At 36.4% G+C, this 15059-nt stretch overlaps 1 protein-coding gene across 2 annotated transcripts in view; it reads right to left on the reverse strand.

The window, feature by feature from the left end:
* The window catches only part of LOC131078396 (uncharacterized), a 95671-nt gene extending 83447 nt beyond the window's left edge, over nucleotides 1-12224 (reverse strand). For both annotated transcript variants that reach the window (XM_059218404.1, XM_059218405.1), the window contains exon 1: nucleotides 12095-12224. In XM_059218404.1, coding sequence (XP_059074387.1) covers nucleotides 12095-12187 — 93 coding nt within the window. In that variant the 5' untranslated portion in view covers nucleotides 12188-12224. The remainder of the gene's footprint in view (nucleotides 1-12094) is intronic.
* Between the last annotated feature and the right edge of the window lie 2835 nt (nucleotides 12225-15059).

Here is a 15059-nt window from a genome sequence, read left to right on the forward strand (position 1 = left end):
TTTATGCGGTCCAAAGGAGAGGAAACTTGTGAAGGTGAAACTTCATTTTGGTACTTGTCATATTTATACTTCATCTTCTTTGGAATAGGAGAGGATGGTAAATCTGACATTGAAGGACAACCTGGTATACTGCAATGAAGACTTAAAAGTGTTAAAGCAACATCATAATTGTTGTCCTCATTTTTGTTTCCAAAAATGAAGGACCACTACGTTGAAATTTTTATTAAAAAAAATAAAAAATTTTACTCTATGGCACACTTCCCGAGGCAGAATTTTGACTAATCCTTGGACTGGCTTAATCCTCAATCCATTCTCGAACTACGTTTCGAATTTTGTCCAATTCTAGGTTCGTTTTCTATGCCTTTCCTTCAATTTCGGGTTTTAAAACCCCGACTGCAGGTGGAGAATTTTCTTCAAACTGCAAGTTTTAATGATATTCATTGTTTTGGTCTTTGTAGGGGAATTTTTGATTGATTACATGTGCACTTTTATTTCAAATATGTTACTTGTAATTTATTTTAAGTTTCCCCTTTGTTGTTTTCATCTTTTTATTGTTTTTTGGTCTTTTTTTAGTTAAAATAGGGATTTTTTGGCTCAACTGCACGTAAACTTGCAGTTTGGTCAAAAAACCCCTACTTTAATGGTTTTCACATGTAATAGGGATTTTAAATCCCCATTACATATGTGCAAGTGTTTCTAACTTGTTATAGGGATTTTATTTCCCTTTTACAAGTATTTTAAACTTGCAGTTTGGTCAAAAAACCCGATTTTGACTTGATAAGTGAAAAAGTAAAAAATAAAACTTGTCATTTGTCTTAAAAAACCCGATTTTGGCATGTAAGTGGAAAAAGTGAAAATAAAACTTGTTATTTTCTCTCTAAAACCCGATTTGCTTCATTTTGGGCAATTCGAACTTGTCATTTGTCTTCTAAAACCCGATTTGCATGGAAAATGGATTTGTTGAAGATGTCAAAGCGATTTTTTTGGGGAGATTTGCTGGAGATGCAAGGCGTTTAGGATTCTATCCTATTCTCATGCTTTCACAAACACTTTTTTCGCTATTTAGAGTTTATTGTTGCTGGTTTTTGGTGCCAAATCAGCAAAAACGTGGTTCTTTCAATCCACTTTTTGGGCGTTTTTACTCCACTCTCCTAAATCGTTTTGCCCTTTCCTACCTAGGCGTGGAGGGTGGGAGGATTTTCAAGCCATTTAATGATGCCGTTGGAGTTTGAAATGGTGGCCACGTTTTTCACGTGATTCCCTTTGGCTACGTTTTTCAACATTTGGCATCATTCCTTCTTCTTCTTCCTTAGGCGTTTTGCTCTAATCCACTTGGATGCACCCTCTCATTGGCATTTTGGTCCTCCAAGTTTGGGATTGCTGCTACATTTATCAGTTTGGGGCATTTTTGCAAAAAACGTGATAAGGGTTTGACATTACGGATTGCTCCTTTTTACCGGTTTTGCTTCTTCATTCCAAGAATTGTTGCATTATTGGAGAAGCATTTGCATTTTTAAGAAAGGTATGTTCTCTTTCCTTTCTTCCCTTCATTTTATTATTTTCTTGTTCTTAGTTGCATTTTTGGCATGTGTTGTTCTTCCCCCCCCAAAAAAATTGGTTTTTGTGAAAGAAATCTTCCCCTTGGTATGCAATTGTTGTATTGCATTGTTCTTCCCAAAATTCCCTCTTTACTTGTATTCGGGATTTTTAATCTCGATTACAAGTTCGCTGGAAATTCTTGTTCTTCCCCTACGGTTAAGGAATTTAATCATTTTTGGTTAAAATTCCAAGTTGAAAAGTGTGAAATACCCCTCCCTTGCAAATTCGGGTTTTAAAAACCGGATTACATGTTGAAGAGTTCTTCCCATTTTCATGAAAATGACTTTCCCGGATATTCCCATTTCTATCCATTCATGTTCCCCATATCCGTACTTTCCATTTCCATCATTTCCCACAAGTCAAAATCTCATTTTTCGTCCATTTCTCCATTTTCGAATTTACAAGTGTACTTGTATTCGGGTTTTAAAATCCCGATTGCATGTATGTCCTTTCCAACTTGTATACTTGCGAAAATTCTCCCAAGATCCGAAATTGGTCAAAGTCAAGATTTTCCCATTTCTACATATTTCCCCTCTTCCTCTCTCATAACCATGAAATTCAGAAATCAAAGTTTTACCCATTTGAAGAAGGAAGAATGATATTTGCAACTGACTATGATGTTGCCTTAACTCTTTTAAGTCTTCATCACAGCATTCCAGGTTCACAATCAATGTCAGATTTGCCGACATCTCCAACTCCAAAGAAAATGAAATACAAATATGACAAATATCAGAATGAGGTTGCACCTTCCCAGGTTTCTTCTCCTTTGGATCGCATCAGGGACACGGAAATAGGGCACGTTGATATGGCAGAATTCATCAATAGGGTAGAAGATCCAGAAGATAACAACTTGCAGCAGCTGTTGGACAGCCATATCCATCATGCATCTTCTTTCCCAGTGGCTGCCCTAGAACCTGAGTTCGTTCTCGCATGCACCCATCATTTTGACAAGGAGTCAAGAGTCATCAAAAATGATGATGGTGAAGCTATAATTCGTCTTGATGCGGATACAATCGAGAAAGTCTTCAAAATACCTCCTGCACCTGTTTATATGGAAATCACCAAAGAAAGTGCAGCAGAGTATTATGTGAAAAGGGAAAAAGATTGCAAGCAACACATCAATAGGTGGATCCAAGAGCCACGTCCTTCCTTCTCAAGGTGGGCAAAGTTGTACCGTTGTGATTTCAAATGGGAGATCAGAGACACCATCACTCTTCTCAGTAGGATGATGGGCCTTGAGCACTCCAATGTCTTTGAGCCATGGATGTATCAATTCATTATGTTCATACGGCAGTCACATCACATTTCATGGGGTGAAATCATCAGCGATGCCTTGTGCGAACAACTTGCAGCAGTTCCTACCACTATGACCACCTTCATGAATTCTTATTTGGTATATTTAGCAGCGTCACTTAGACACTTTCCAGGTCTTTCTACCAAGGGTGATCGCTCGCTTATACCAGTTTGGGAATATTATGACCAGTTGCCATTGAAACCCAACAGACTGCATTTCAGAAGAGTCCAAGATGCATTCTTCGGATATTTCATGTGTCAGTTTGACATGGATCTTAGGAATAAAAGAGTATCAGATGAGGCATGGGTCAAAGTGTTTGAGTATGGGTGTTTGTTCCTGCAATTTCCCACCTTCACCTATATGAGGATTGGATGCTATGATGGTCAGCCATACATGCTTCCAAGATACCCAACCGATAAGATAATTCTTATGGAGTTGGGAAGACAAATCATGGTTGTTCATACTTTTCAGTCTGCTAGACACAAGGTTGGAATGGGGATCTCTACCACAAACCCATTGAAAATTGGTCGATACTCCCTTGTCACATCTGTGAAAGCTAAGGCCATGGAGGCTGAATTGCAGGAAATCAATCTTAAGAGGTTCAAACCTAGAGCTGATTTTGATTATAGAGGTATGAAGGAGAAGATCAAGAAATCCTTTGTGCATGTTCATCGCATTGAAGACATCTGGGTAGATCTCCGCACGGAAGCCGAAGTTCTAAAGATGGATTACTGCAAGCTCACTGTTGAGCAAATTGTTGGCTTGAACTTGGCGGATATCCCACAAGGGATGATCGATGACGGGCATATACTTGATCCTGAATACACTTCACGAAGGGTTGAGGAAGCTCCACTTCCTTTGATCCAATGGTCACACAAGGAGTGCGTCTCCATCCTTGACAGATTTTAGCCTATCTTGGCCAACACTAACACATGGCTGAAAAGTAATGCTGTTAGACTTATCAAAATTAAGGTTGGTAAAGAAGATGATTCTACGGGGCCTCTTGGATGAAAGTCTGAGATTTAGATTGATAACAAGGAGGGTGCTTCATCTTCGGGCACAAAGATCAAGTTACGAGTCAGTCGTGCAGTAGTGCTTCCTCCTGAGGAGACGACTATTCGTGGGAAGGACAAATCACGGTTCCATGTTCAGGTGATCGATCTGGATAATCCAGAAAAGGGGCAGCAATCTGACGATGCTCCTAAGTCTCCAGTTTCAGATTCGCCTCATGAGGTCACTCCTCCAATTTCCATTGAGACGCCTCTTTCACCTCCTGATTTGCTCATAGATGAGTCTCCTCAGAATGCAGTTCCCATTTCAACATACGAGCCTTCTCCTGATTGGCAACAAGAAAGTGTGTTGAAAGTTCCTGAAGATAATCCCACTTGCATTCAGTTATCAGAAATTGATACTTCCACTTCTAGTTTTGAAGAATTCATGAGGCAATCTTCATGTCCATTGGTAACTGAGCAAACCGTGGTCCCTGTCCAAACAGATATTCCTCCCAGGGTGACCACGGTAATTCAAACAGAAACTGCTTCTCCTTTGCCTACGGCTACTACTGGAAGTGAGTTGATGACTTTGCCCCCATGGCTTAGTTCTTTCACCCCAAAAAGGAAGAAGCAAGAGATCTCACCTGATGCCTTTGACTACCAGCAACTCAAACAGTCCAGATCCAAAGTTGCTAAGAAGGCCAAGACTATCTCTAGGGTAACCATTGATAGCAACAAGATGAAAGTAGCTGAAATTGTGGAACCTATTGCAGATAAACCACTTGATGAAATGTCAGCTGCTGATTACAAGGTTACAAGGGTAGAATTGGGCAAGCAAACACATGAGGTCATTAAATATGATGCTCAGTTTTCTGTTGCTTCACTGGTGCAAAGGTGTGACGATCTTCTTGCGAAGAAAGACAAGCTAGAAGAGGAAAACCGACAGATTGTGGCAGCCATTCATAAAATCACAAAACCTGCTGCTGAAGGGAGTAACTCCATAGGTTCTTCTGGTTCCCAAGAATCGATTCGTGGAGTGGAAAGGGTTGCTCAGAAAGTACAAGCATTGGATTCCTAGGTTGATCAGCTTCATGATCAATGTGTACAAGTGGTAAAAGACATTTTTCAAATAATGTCTAAGTTGGAAACCATTGAGGAGAAACTGGATCAGACTTCTAACACTTTCAAAAAGAATCTGGAAAGTGTTGAGAAAAGTTTGGCAATCTAGCGTACCATGCCCCAACAACAACTGAGTATTTTGCAGGAGCATGCCATCATCTCTTCCAGGGTCATGTACTTGGAATTTGAAGAACTCATGGAAAACAAGACTCTTGTTCTTAAATCCCTCATTGAGGAAATCAATGATGCAAGGAGATTCCGAGATGAAGTTTATCAAGGTATTGTCTCACATTGTGAAAGGGCCTCTTGCAATATAGTAAGTCAGGATGGAGAGTTGATTCCAGAAGAAGAAGTTCTTGCTGATTTACAGATGAGGATTTATAATGAATGGAGGAGCGAACAATTCTCGGCAGCTTCAATTCAAGCATTGATGAAACACCAAGCCTTTTTGCATGAGATCCAGTCTATCGTGGATAAAAACAATTCTGCGCTCCTCTGCTGTCACGACACTATTGTAAAGACTATGGTTGTTGCCAAGAACACCCATGAACCAAATTCCGAGGAACTACAAGTGAGCATCCAGAAATTTCAAGGATTCGTGTCTTCACAAAATGCAACTTAAGTGTTTTTCAACACTTAGTTGGATTTTCCCTCTTTTGTAATCTTTAGTTGTAATTTTGTTTTGACAAGTTACATGTAAAAGTATTTTTTGTAAAATGCAAGTTGCACATTACTTGCACTTTTGTAATTACATGTAAGGCAACTACAAGTTGTGTCCAATTAAGACTGTAGTTGGAATAAGTCTTAGTTAGTTAGAGTAACTCTTAGTTAGTTAATGAAGTCTCAGTTATTTATTGAATGAGTCTTGGTGGTTGAGAGAATCTCTCAAGTTAGTTAGGATCCTCCCACCTTTTTCTCAAGGCTCCTCTTCTATAAATACTTGAGAGGTCCATTGTAATTATCATCTTTTGGAAAGCAAGCAAAAACTCTGTCAAATTTACAGCAAAAAGTCTTTGAGCTTATGTATGTAAATTGAAGGTTTTGAAGAATAAGAAAGAAGGATTACTCAAGTTTTAAGTCTTTGAGCTACATGTTTGAGTTTGAATCTTTTTATTTCTTCTATGCAAAGTGTTTCTAAAGGAGCTTAGTCCAATCTGATTTGAAGTCTTTGAGCTGCAAGTAGAGAAGATGAATTAAAATAGGAAATCTCTAGAAGGAGCAGCAAGTCTTTGAGCTTGCGTCTATTCTTGAGGAAAAATTACTGTTCGATAAGAAATAGCAGCAAGTCTTTGAGTTTACATAAGTTCTTGTCTTTGTGTTGAAAGAATAGATTATTCCAGTCTTTGAGCTGTTGTCTTTTATTCATTGTAAAATTTAGTATAGCAAAGGGTAGATAGGACTTCCAATAGTCAAGTCTTTGAGCTTGATATTGTTGTCCCGTCCCGAAGGAAGTGACGGAAGTCTTTGCGCTTTCAGGAAACTTCATTTCCTTTCTCTTATTTCACTTGAAAGTGGTTACTGCTGTTATTCAATCGCTATCTTTTTCTGTGAAGAGAAAAGGATATTGTCTTTCTTGAAAAAAAGAAGAAAGATTGCTGTCCCATCCTGTTTTTATTTCAGTTTTAGTTAGATAGGGGGAGCCTTCCCTTAATTAGGAGAGTTTTTACTCGTGTGCTGTGGTTGAAACCACAATTTTGTATATTTTCCCAAGTGTACAAAATTTTCAACCAACAATAATCAGCTGCAACTAACATTTTTCCTTCTTCAAATAGGAAGACTCCAACCCTTGCTCTTCACGATTTTGTGAGAGAAAGATGGGAAATAAATGGGAAATACTAGGAATCTTGAAATTTACCAATTTCGGATCTTGGGGAAAATTTTACAAATATACAAGTTGGGAAGAATGCACATGTAATCGGATTTTGAAAACCCGAATACAAGTATACTTGTAAAATGGAAAATGGAGAAATGAGTGAAAAATGAGAATTAGACTTGCGGGAAATGACGTGAATGGAAAGTACGGATATAGGCGATATGGATGGATAAAAATGGGAAGATTTTGGAAATGTCAGTTCCAAGAAAATGGGAAGAACTTTGGACATGCAATCCGGTTCTACAAACCCGATTTTGGAAGGATGGGTATTTTTCATCTTTGCAACTTGGAATTTCAACAAAAGATGGTTAAATTCTTTTAACCGTAAGGAAAGAACAATGATTTTCATCCAACTTGTAATCGGGATTTAAAATCCTGAATACAAGTAAAGAGGGAAAATGGGGAAGAACAATGCAATTCATAAATTGCTTTACAAAGGGGAAAATCTCTCTCACAAAACTGATTTTTGGGGCAAAATAAATATATACACAAATTTACAACTAGAAAGGAAAAACAAGAAAACAAGAAAACAAGAAAACAAGAAAATGAAACATAAAAAGAAGAGAAATCATACCTTGCTTCAAACTGAAAATGCCTCTTCAAAAGATGATCAATCTTTGAAAGAAGGAAGAAGAACTCTTAAATACAGAATAAACTGTATTCTAAACCCTTGCCACGTTTTACAAAAACGCCTTGGGCAGCAATACGTGGCACCAAATGCAAATCAAATGGCACAAGAAGTGGTCAATCCTCCATCAAACCTCAACGCCTTGGCATGAAAAGCAAAAACAACCTAGGAGATTGCAACTTCGTGGAGTTTAGATCCCCCAAAATGTGCATTTAGGAATCACGTGGTAAACTGTTTGGCAGAAAATAAGGGTTGAATCATTCACCAAAACAGCAGCAATGTGTCCCATAGCTCACACAAATCGCCTTGCAACAAAAACGCCTCCTTGCTCCATGAATTTCTCCACCAAAAATTCGGAATAATTTGTGGCAAAATTGGCTTAGGAGAGGAAAATCGGGTTTTTGGAAAGGAAATACAAGTTTCATTTTACATGCAATAGAGAAAATCGGGTTTTAATTCCCATACTGCAAGTTTAAAATGTCAGTTTTCCTTCAACAAGGCAAAATCGGGTTTTGGAAATGCAATTACAAGTTTAAAATTCCCCAATTTGCACTTTATGGAGAAAATCGGGCTTTTTGGGCAAAATAGCAAATTTAAAATGTCACTTTATTTCATTTCTAGGCAAAATCGGGTTTTGGAGAGAGATGTGCAAGTTACAAATTACTTGTAAAGGGAAAATAAAATCCCTACAAAAAGTTTTAATAACTTAACACATGTAATAGGGGTTTAAAATCCCTATTACAAGCAAAAGACATTAAAATAGGGGTTTTAGAAAAGAATTACAAGTTATTTATAAATATGCAATTTAAAATTAACTTGTAACTTATCCAAAAAATCCCTATTATGACTTAAAAAGCCAAAAAGCATCAAGGGAGAAATAAAAAGTAAGTTACAAGTTCTTTTTTCAATAAAGTGCACTTGTAATTAGCCAAAAATTTCCCTACAAAGACCAAAACAAAAGAAATCATTAAAACTTGCAATTCAAGGAAAATTTCCCACCTGCAGTCAGGGAGAAAAAACCCGAAATTGAAAGAAAGACATAGCAAACGAATCCAAAATGCGATGAAATTCGAAACGTGGTTCGAGGATGGAATGAGGATTAAGTCAGTCCAAGGATTAGGCAAAATTATGCCTTGGGAAGCGTTCCATAGAGAAAAAAATCATTTTTTGACAAAAATTTCATGTAATGGTCTTTCATTTTTGAAAACAAAAATGAGGATTCAAAAATGAGAACAACAAAAATTGCATTGTTATGCTGCCGGTTTGGTGATTGAAAATTTAAGCTTCGAACTGTGGCTTCCTAGCTAAGTCTCAGTTTCGTACTTGGAAGATAGTACCTAGCCGTGTTCTTGTAATTCCAGTGTTGTCCGTGAGTGTTCTGCAAATTGTGGAGAGTTTTGTGTGGATTTTGGAGTGTTTCCTTGTTGTTGGTCGCAAAGTTGCTGAAACCATATTTTGCTCATACCTCTTAACCAAGCGATTGCATCATTCTGGGTATCGGCTCTTTGGAAGTGTATCTGTAAGAACCCAACTTGGCTCTCCTCTGCTGACTGTTTCTTTTGAATGCAGTAGATTTGAATTTGTTTTGTTTTTTGAATGTTTATAGATTTTTTTGTGCTTTTTTGGTAATAATGAGCAATGATACAATACTGAAATAAACTCCTATGCTTAAAATAATACTGAAACAATAATATTACTGCTGGAATTAATTTGCGAGACTATCAAGGGAATGTTGTTCTGTTTTATGGTGAATATGCCTGGGAAACAAATTTATTACAATGTAAGATAAAAAACCTGATTTTTGCTGTCCCAGTAGTTGAAAAATTTGCAAACTGCAAATTTTAATTTTTTTTTTAAAAATTACTGTTCACGCGGTACTGTAGCAGTCCGTACGGCGGCACTATTCACGTGGTACTGTTCACGCGGCACTGTAGCAATCCGTACGGCGGTACTGTAGCAATCCGTACCGTACTTGTTAATCACCAAAATTTCTTCAATAAATCTACAATAATTTCTCGTGAATTTATTCTTCAATCCTGCGCAATTAGATGCAAATAAGACCTCTGAATGAAGTCTTCCTGAAACCAAATATCACTGAATATTTCATCAGCTCAGATGGTGAACATTGAAGCAACTACGTCCTCCAATGGTGGCTGAAAACCCTAGTCTCCAGAGCAAAACCCTTTCAATTTCACAATGTCAAAATAAAATAGCCATCCTCTTCTTTCCAAACTCAGCGCTATATATCCTTTTTTGCAAGTCGTACCCTAATCCTCTTAATTACAATTTTGCTTGTAATTTCATTTAATTTCACTTTGGGTGTCAAAACGATTTTAATCATTAAATGGGCATTTAATTTTAATATTTCAATAGTCTGGCTCTGATAATTTAATTAAAAACATGGCCCCGTCTAATGATGAGTTGACCCTCAAGTTAAGTGATTATAATATAAAGTCACTTTATAACTTTATTATTAAATCACTTAATAATAAATGCTAAGTCATTCAAACTTGTCTAACTCCACAAATATTTTGAATTTAGCTATGCCGTCTGAAACTGGAGCTCACTAGTTGACCACCCATATGACCGTGATGTCTGCTAAAAATAGCAGGGGTCCATCTCCAACTGCTAAAAATAGCCTGGCCAAGCCAAACTCAAAGCAAAACTCATCATAAACAAACTCTGGCAACCCAGAAGTGTACTCTGCTCTGTCCCCGGAAGATCTCCACGCCAAGGTGACCCTCTATCCAATCCTACTAGCCTACGAGGATCTTTGATAGGCTAATCACAAGCTAGAGTGATGTCTCTAGCTAGAAGGGGACATCACAGTATCAGGAAGACAATCATTCTCCTATCTTGGTGTGGCTTTGGTGGTCATCACACTTTTTGGTTACAAATCGAAGTTTGCTGCTGTAACGCCATTTTCAGACTTACCTTGGGATGCGTGCAACACATTCAAGGCTTCCAAGTTTTGAGTTTGAGGTATTGGATTGGTTGCCTATGTTATATTAGTCATTTGCATTTTATTTGGTGTGATTCCAGTTAGTTTTGAGAAAGTTAGGAGTGTTTTGGTGTTTCCGGTAGTGGCTAGATAGTGTGTTTTCTAGCTTGCAAAATTAGAACAGTAGTAGTGTTCAAGTGTGGTGTGATTTTGATAGTGGATTGTTTGAGATCAGCATTAAGATTCTTATCTTATTTCATATCTCTATTTTGTAAGATTGTTTCAGTAGTACTGATCAATCATTCTTGTTGTTCTTATTTGTAATACCCACTACATAAGTGGAAGAGGCTGGCTTAGCCGCCTTCTTGCTTTGTAATTCAGTTTATGTACTCAGTCATCCCACTGAATAAGTGGTCGAGTGATAAGTTTTATGCAATTGTCCTCCCGCAGAAATATGCGGTAGACTGATAGCTTAATGTAATGTCCTCCCGCTGAAATACGCGGTAGAGTGATTGAGTTTCAGTTTCTTGTTATTTCCCTTGGCTGGTTTACCGCCAAGAGTTCAGTTTCTATCTTGCTGGATAAGCAGAAGGGGCTGGCTTGCCGCTTGTGCATTGTAATTTCAATTTGATTTATGGGGCTAACGATCCCCGGAACACCGTATGCTCTCACCCTCCCAGATTGGGCTCTCGGTGAACAAAAGATGGAAGGGTTCCCTTTTAGCAGTTTGGATTATTTCTCTAACCTTAACGGTTTATGGTGTTTGCTTGTAACTCTTATTGCTAAAAACAAAAAGAAAATTTAAGGGGAATATTACAAAATCTCTCCAGTAAGTCTATGTATCTGTGTATCTTGCTCATCAAGTCCAACAAGTATTGAACTTCCTTAGGTAGTGAACCTTAAAACAAATTATAAAACTTGTTCATTCATATTGTGAGATAACTCTCACCATGGTATTTCCCTCATTGGGTTTTCCACGTAAAAATCTTGGTGTCCTTGTGTTGATTTTTGTGGTGCATGCTTTACTTTCAGTTCTTCTTTCTATAAATCTGATTTAATGTTTATTCTACAAATGGAATGGTTTAAGTTTAAGTAAATGCTGATTCACCCCCCCGCCTCAGCATTCTGATGTGTTCAACATTATCAAACATTTGGATCAGTTGTTTTCAATGTCTCGAATTTTGGCCTACCATTGCCCATTGATGCAAGACATGCCCAACAAGCAAGAACGCATATTTCAACACATAATCATCTAAGAACATTACCAAGACAGACTTCATCTGGAATCCAGCAAGCACAATTCAAAGAATTTAATAGAACCATTTAATGGAATCTAGCAAGCGCAATTCAAAGAATTTAATAGAACCATTTAATGGAATCTAGCAAGCACGATTTAAAAAAATTATCATTAATTTAATAGAACCATTTCCACGAGAACTGTGCCTGTACTAACTATGATGTTTCTTTAAGCATGAGATGCAATCAATTGAAACAATCCAAATCTTAAAAGGATTCCATGGTAACAAAAAGTAACAAAGGATAGTAAAGGCAACATAATTGAACATTTTTGTCACCACAATGTAAAGTTTTGGATGTAAGTTATCAAAAGTGAACACAAATCATATCTATCAAAATAATCGAAACTCACTTTCAGTGTTAGACTGATTTTTGCACCAACATCAGGTGGAGTAGACGCATAGACACGCTTTGATTTCTTTTCAGGAGCCAATTTAATCTCCATCTTATCAATTGCATCATCTTCAACAATATTTATTGGAGAGCTGCATGTAAATACACAAAAAACTAAAATTAATCTCATACTGAGGTCATTGTCCACAGCTTCAAAAGCTGCCTCACAAGAAATGAAGAGCAACAAAGGTAGTGTGATGATAAACATCATTAACTCTATATGCAGTAATCTCATAAAAAACTCTCGCAAATATGATTTCTCCTGTAATCTACCTATGTTTAGGCATGCATGTATGTATCTGTTTCTCATAAAACCTTCATGATTTCAAAATGATAGATGCAAAAAAAGTTTGTGAGCTAACATGTCCAACTGAATAGATAGAAACAAATCGAAAGCCTTTAGAAAGAATGAGACCACTAACCTCAATAAACATGAAAAGCACAATAATATGTATTTTTTATCATATATCTTGTATTGCAAGTAGATTATTAAAAAAAAAACGACGGTTAAAAAAACTTGGGGAAACAAAAAAAAAACGATGGTTAAAAAAACTTGGGGAAACAAAAAAAACATATGTTTTCATTTTTTTTAATAACTCTGTAGTATTAAAATGCCTATTTTTCAAACCCTGAAGGCTAAAGCCATGCCCCAAATTTTAAGTTGCAGCAACATTTTTACCTATAATACCTTTGATTTTGCACAGTAATAAAATAAATATATAGAGATTTTATTTATAAACAACTATTTTCCACATTTAAATTTAAAAAGAACATGTCTGTTTCCTTGATTTTTGAATTTTTTCAGCTAAAACATATTTAACATTTTTTAACTATTCATTTCTCGATTTTTTACAAACAAAACTACTAAGGGCCAAACATATGCATACATACAATAAGTACAAAAGCTATTATTTTGTAAATTCAGCTTTTGCTTCTATGCTGATGTGTATGGGATCTACTAAGGATGGGATGAGCCAAAACATATTAGAAAATTCACTATATCCTCCATTGAAGACCCACTCTCAAGGTGTTACAAAAAACTATCAAGATCTAATAATGAATCCTCCACACAGACTTCTGGTCTAATGAATTCTTCTAAAGTTGAATTATCTTCAAGAATTAAAATTTGTTCTTTTTTAACAATGATCCTTCAATGATATCATCAATCCTTGGTAGAAAATACCTTTGTCTTGTCATTAGATATCAACTACAATTTCTCACCATTAATGCTTATATAAGCTGCCAAATTTGAAGGTGAACCTTGAGAGAGAAAAGTATTTGTCTTCTGGCAATGAAATTATATATTGAACAAAATTATCAACTCCTATTATCAACTTTTTTGCCTCCAATATTTCAACAAATATTGTCCAAACAATTTGAATAATATGGCCTTCCTCTAATCCATTTCTCACATTCCCTTTTTAGAATTAAATAATTAGGAGACCCATGGCCTATTTCTTTACTTCTCGTAAGCTAAGAGATAAATTTAGGGCAATAATCTCAAAATAATATTTTAACTTAGTTCTTGTAACTTTATTTAAAAACATTATAAAAGAACAACTTAAATATTATTATTATAAAGTAGCTTATCTAAATGGGACATATTAAAGTCTTATATCATATGTTTTTAATGTAATTTTAGTGAATACTTTTGGAGGAAACTTTTGGAGGGAAAAGAGAATTTAAAATAAAAATGGGCCAAAATAAAGTTTATAAAAGGAAGAGAATTGTTCAAAGTATAAGATGCTACCCCAGTTTATTACCAGATTTTTTTGCACGATTTCCCCTCTGGTAATTTTGTCAAACAATTTGCTTGCATGCATGGAATCAAGGTACTTTTTGTATTTTTTGTGCGTTGCTGATTGGTAAAGTGTTCATGACACACTCATAATGAACACGATTTATACATATGCTTGCAATGATAGTTTCAGATTTCAATGTTCATGTTTGCATAAAGAAGTCCATTTTGCAACAATTGAATAAATAATTGCAAACACTTTCATCATATAACAATTCAGAAATTTATATAACACTTCAACAATTAAATATGGGCAGAATAGATATTTATATTTCTGACCTGAACATTAACATACAGAAATTGTTGTCTACAGTTCTGACTTTTGAACACTCAACCTTCCTATTGAGCTGTTAACCACAAATACTCCACCAAGAAGGGCTCACATCCAGCTACTTACTAGGCTGTAATGCCTTCAACAAAAAACTCCTAAATGCTGGCTCAATGTTCTCAAGTCTGCTAGCATCAAATCAACAATGGGAGCCAGCTCCAAATTTAAGTTATGCCACATAGGTAATTGTATTCCAGTCACCCAACAAGAAAAAAACATCATGCCTCTAGAATGTGTGCCTCAAGACCACTCCAAATCAATCTTGATGTTCCCGTCACCTAGACCAAAGAATCCACATCCAATCAAGGATTAAACACTTCTATAGGAATCAACCCCTCAAAATGCTGTAGAAAATTGCTTAAACCATACACCAAGAACAAGAAGGCATGCCTAACATCCTCATAGGAAATGCCAAAGTTGACCAACATATTATCACACCCAAAAAACATAAATTAAATTCACCAAGTATTAAACACCAAGGCCCAATGGACTCTTGTCTTCTCTAAAGACAATCTAGTTTTTTTTGTCTTATTCACTTCCTCTATTTTCCACGGTTCCTCAAATAAGGTGAACTGAAAATATTATTTACCACGACTCCTTAATATCTGCAATTTGATGATATGTTAGTGTCATTTGATATGGGCAAGCCAAAAACTGAAGCGGTGACCTTAGGAAGGAAGCTACGATGACAGAAAAAGGGGTCCATGCCACTTCAAGTACTTGTCACTTATGCAGTTTGTCCTTTCTATAAATTTGTCTTTATGCACTTTTTAATGCCCAATTGAATGTTTCGTTTGG

The sequence above is a fragment of the Cryptomeria japonica genome, chromosome 3, assembly GCF_030272615.1.
Source record: "Cryptomeria japonica chromosome 3, Sugi_1.0, whole genome shotgun sequence".
NCBI lineage: Eukaryota > Viridiplantae > Streptophyta > Pinopsida > Cupressales > Cupressaceae > Cryptomeria > Cryptomeria japonica.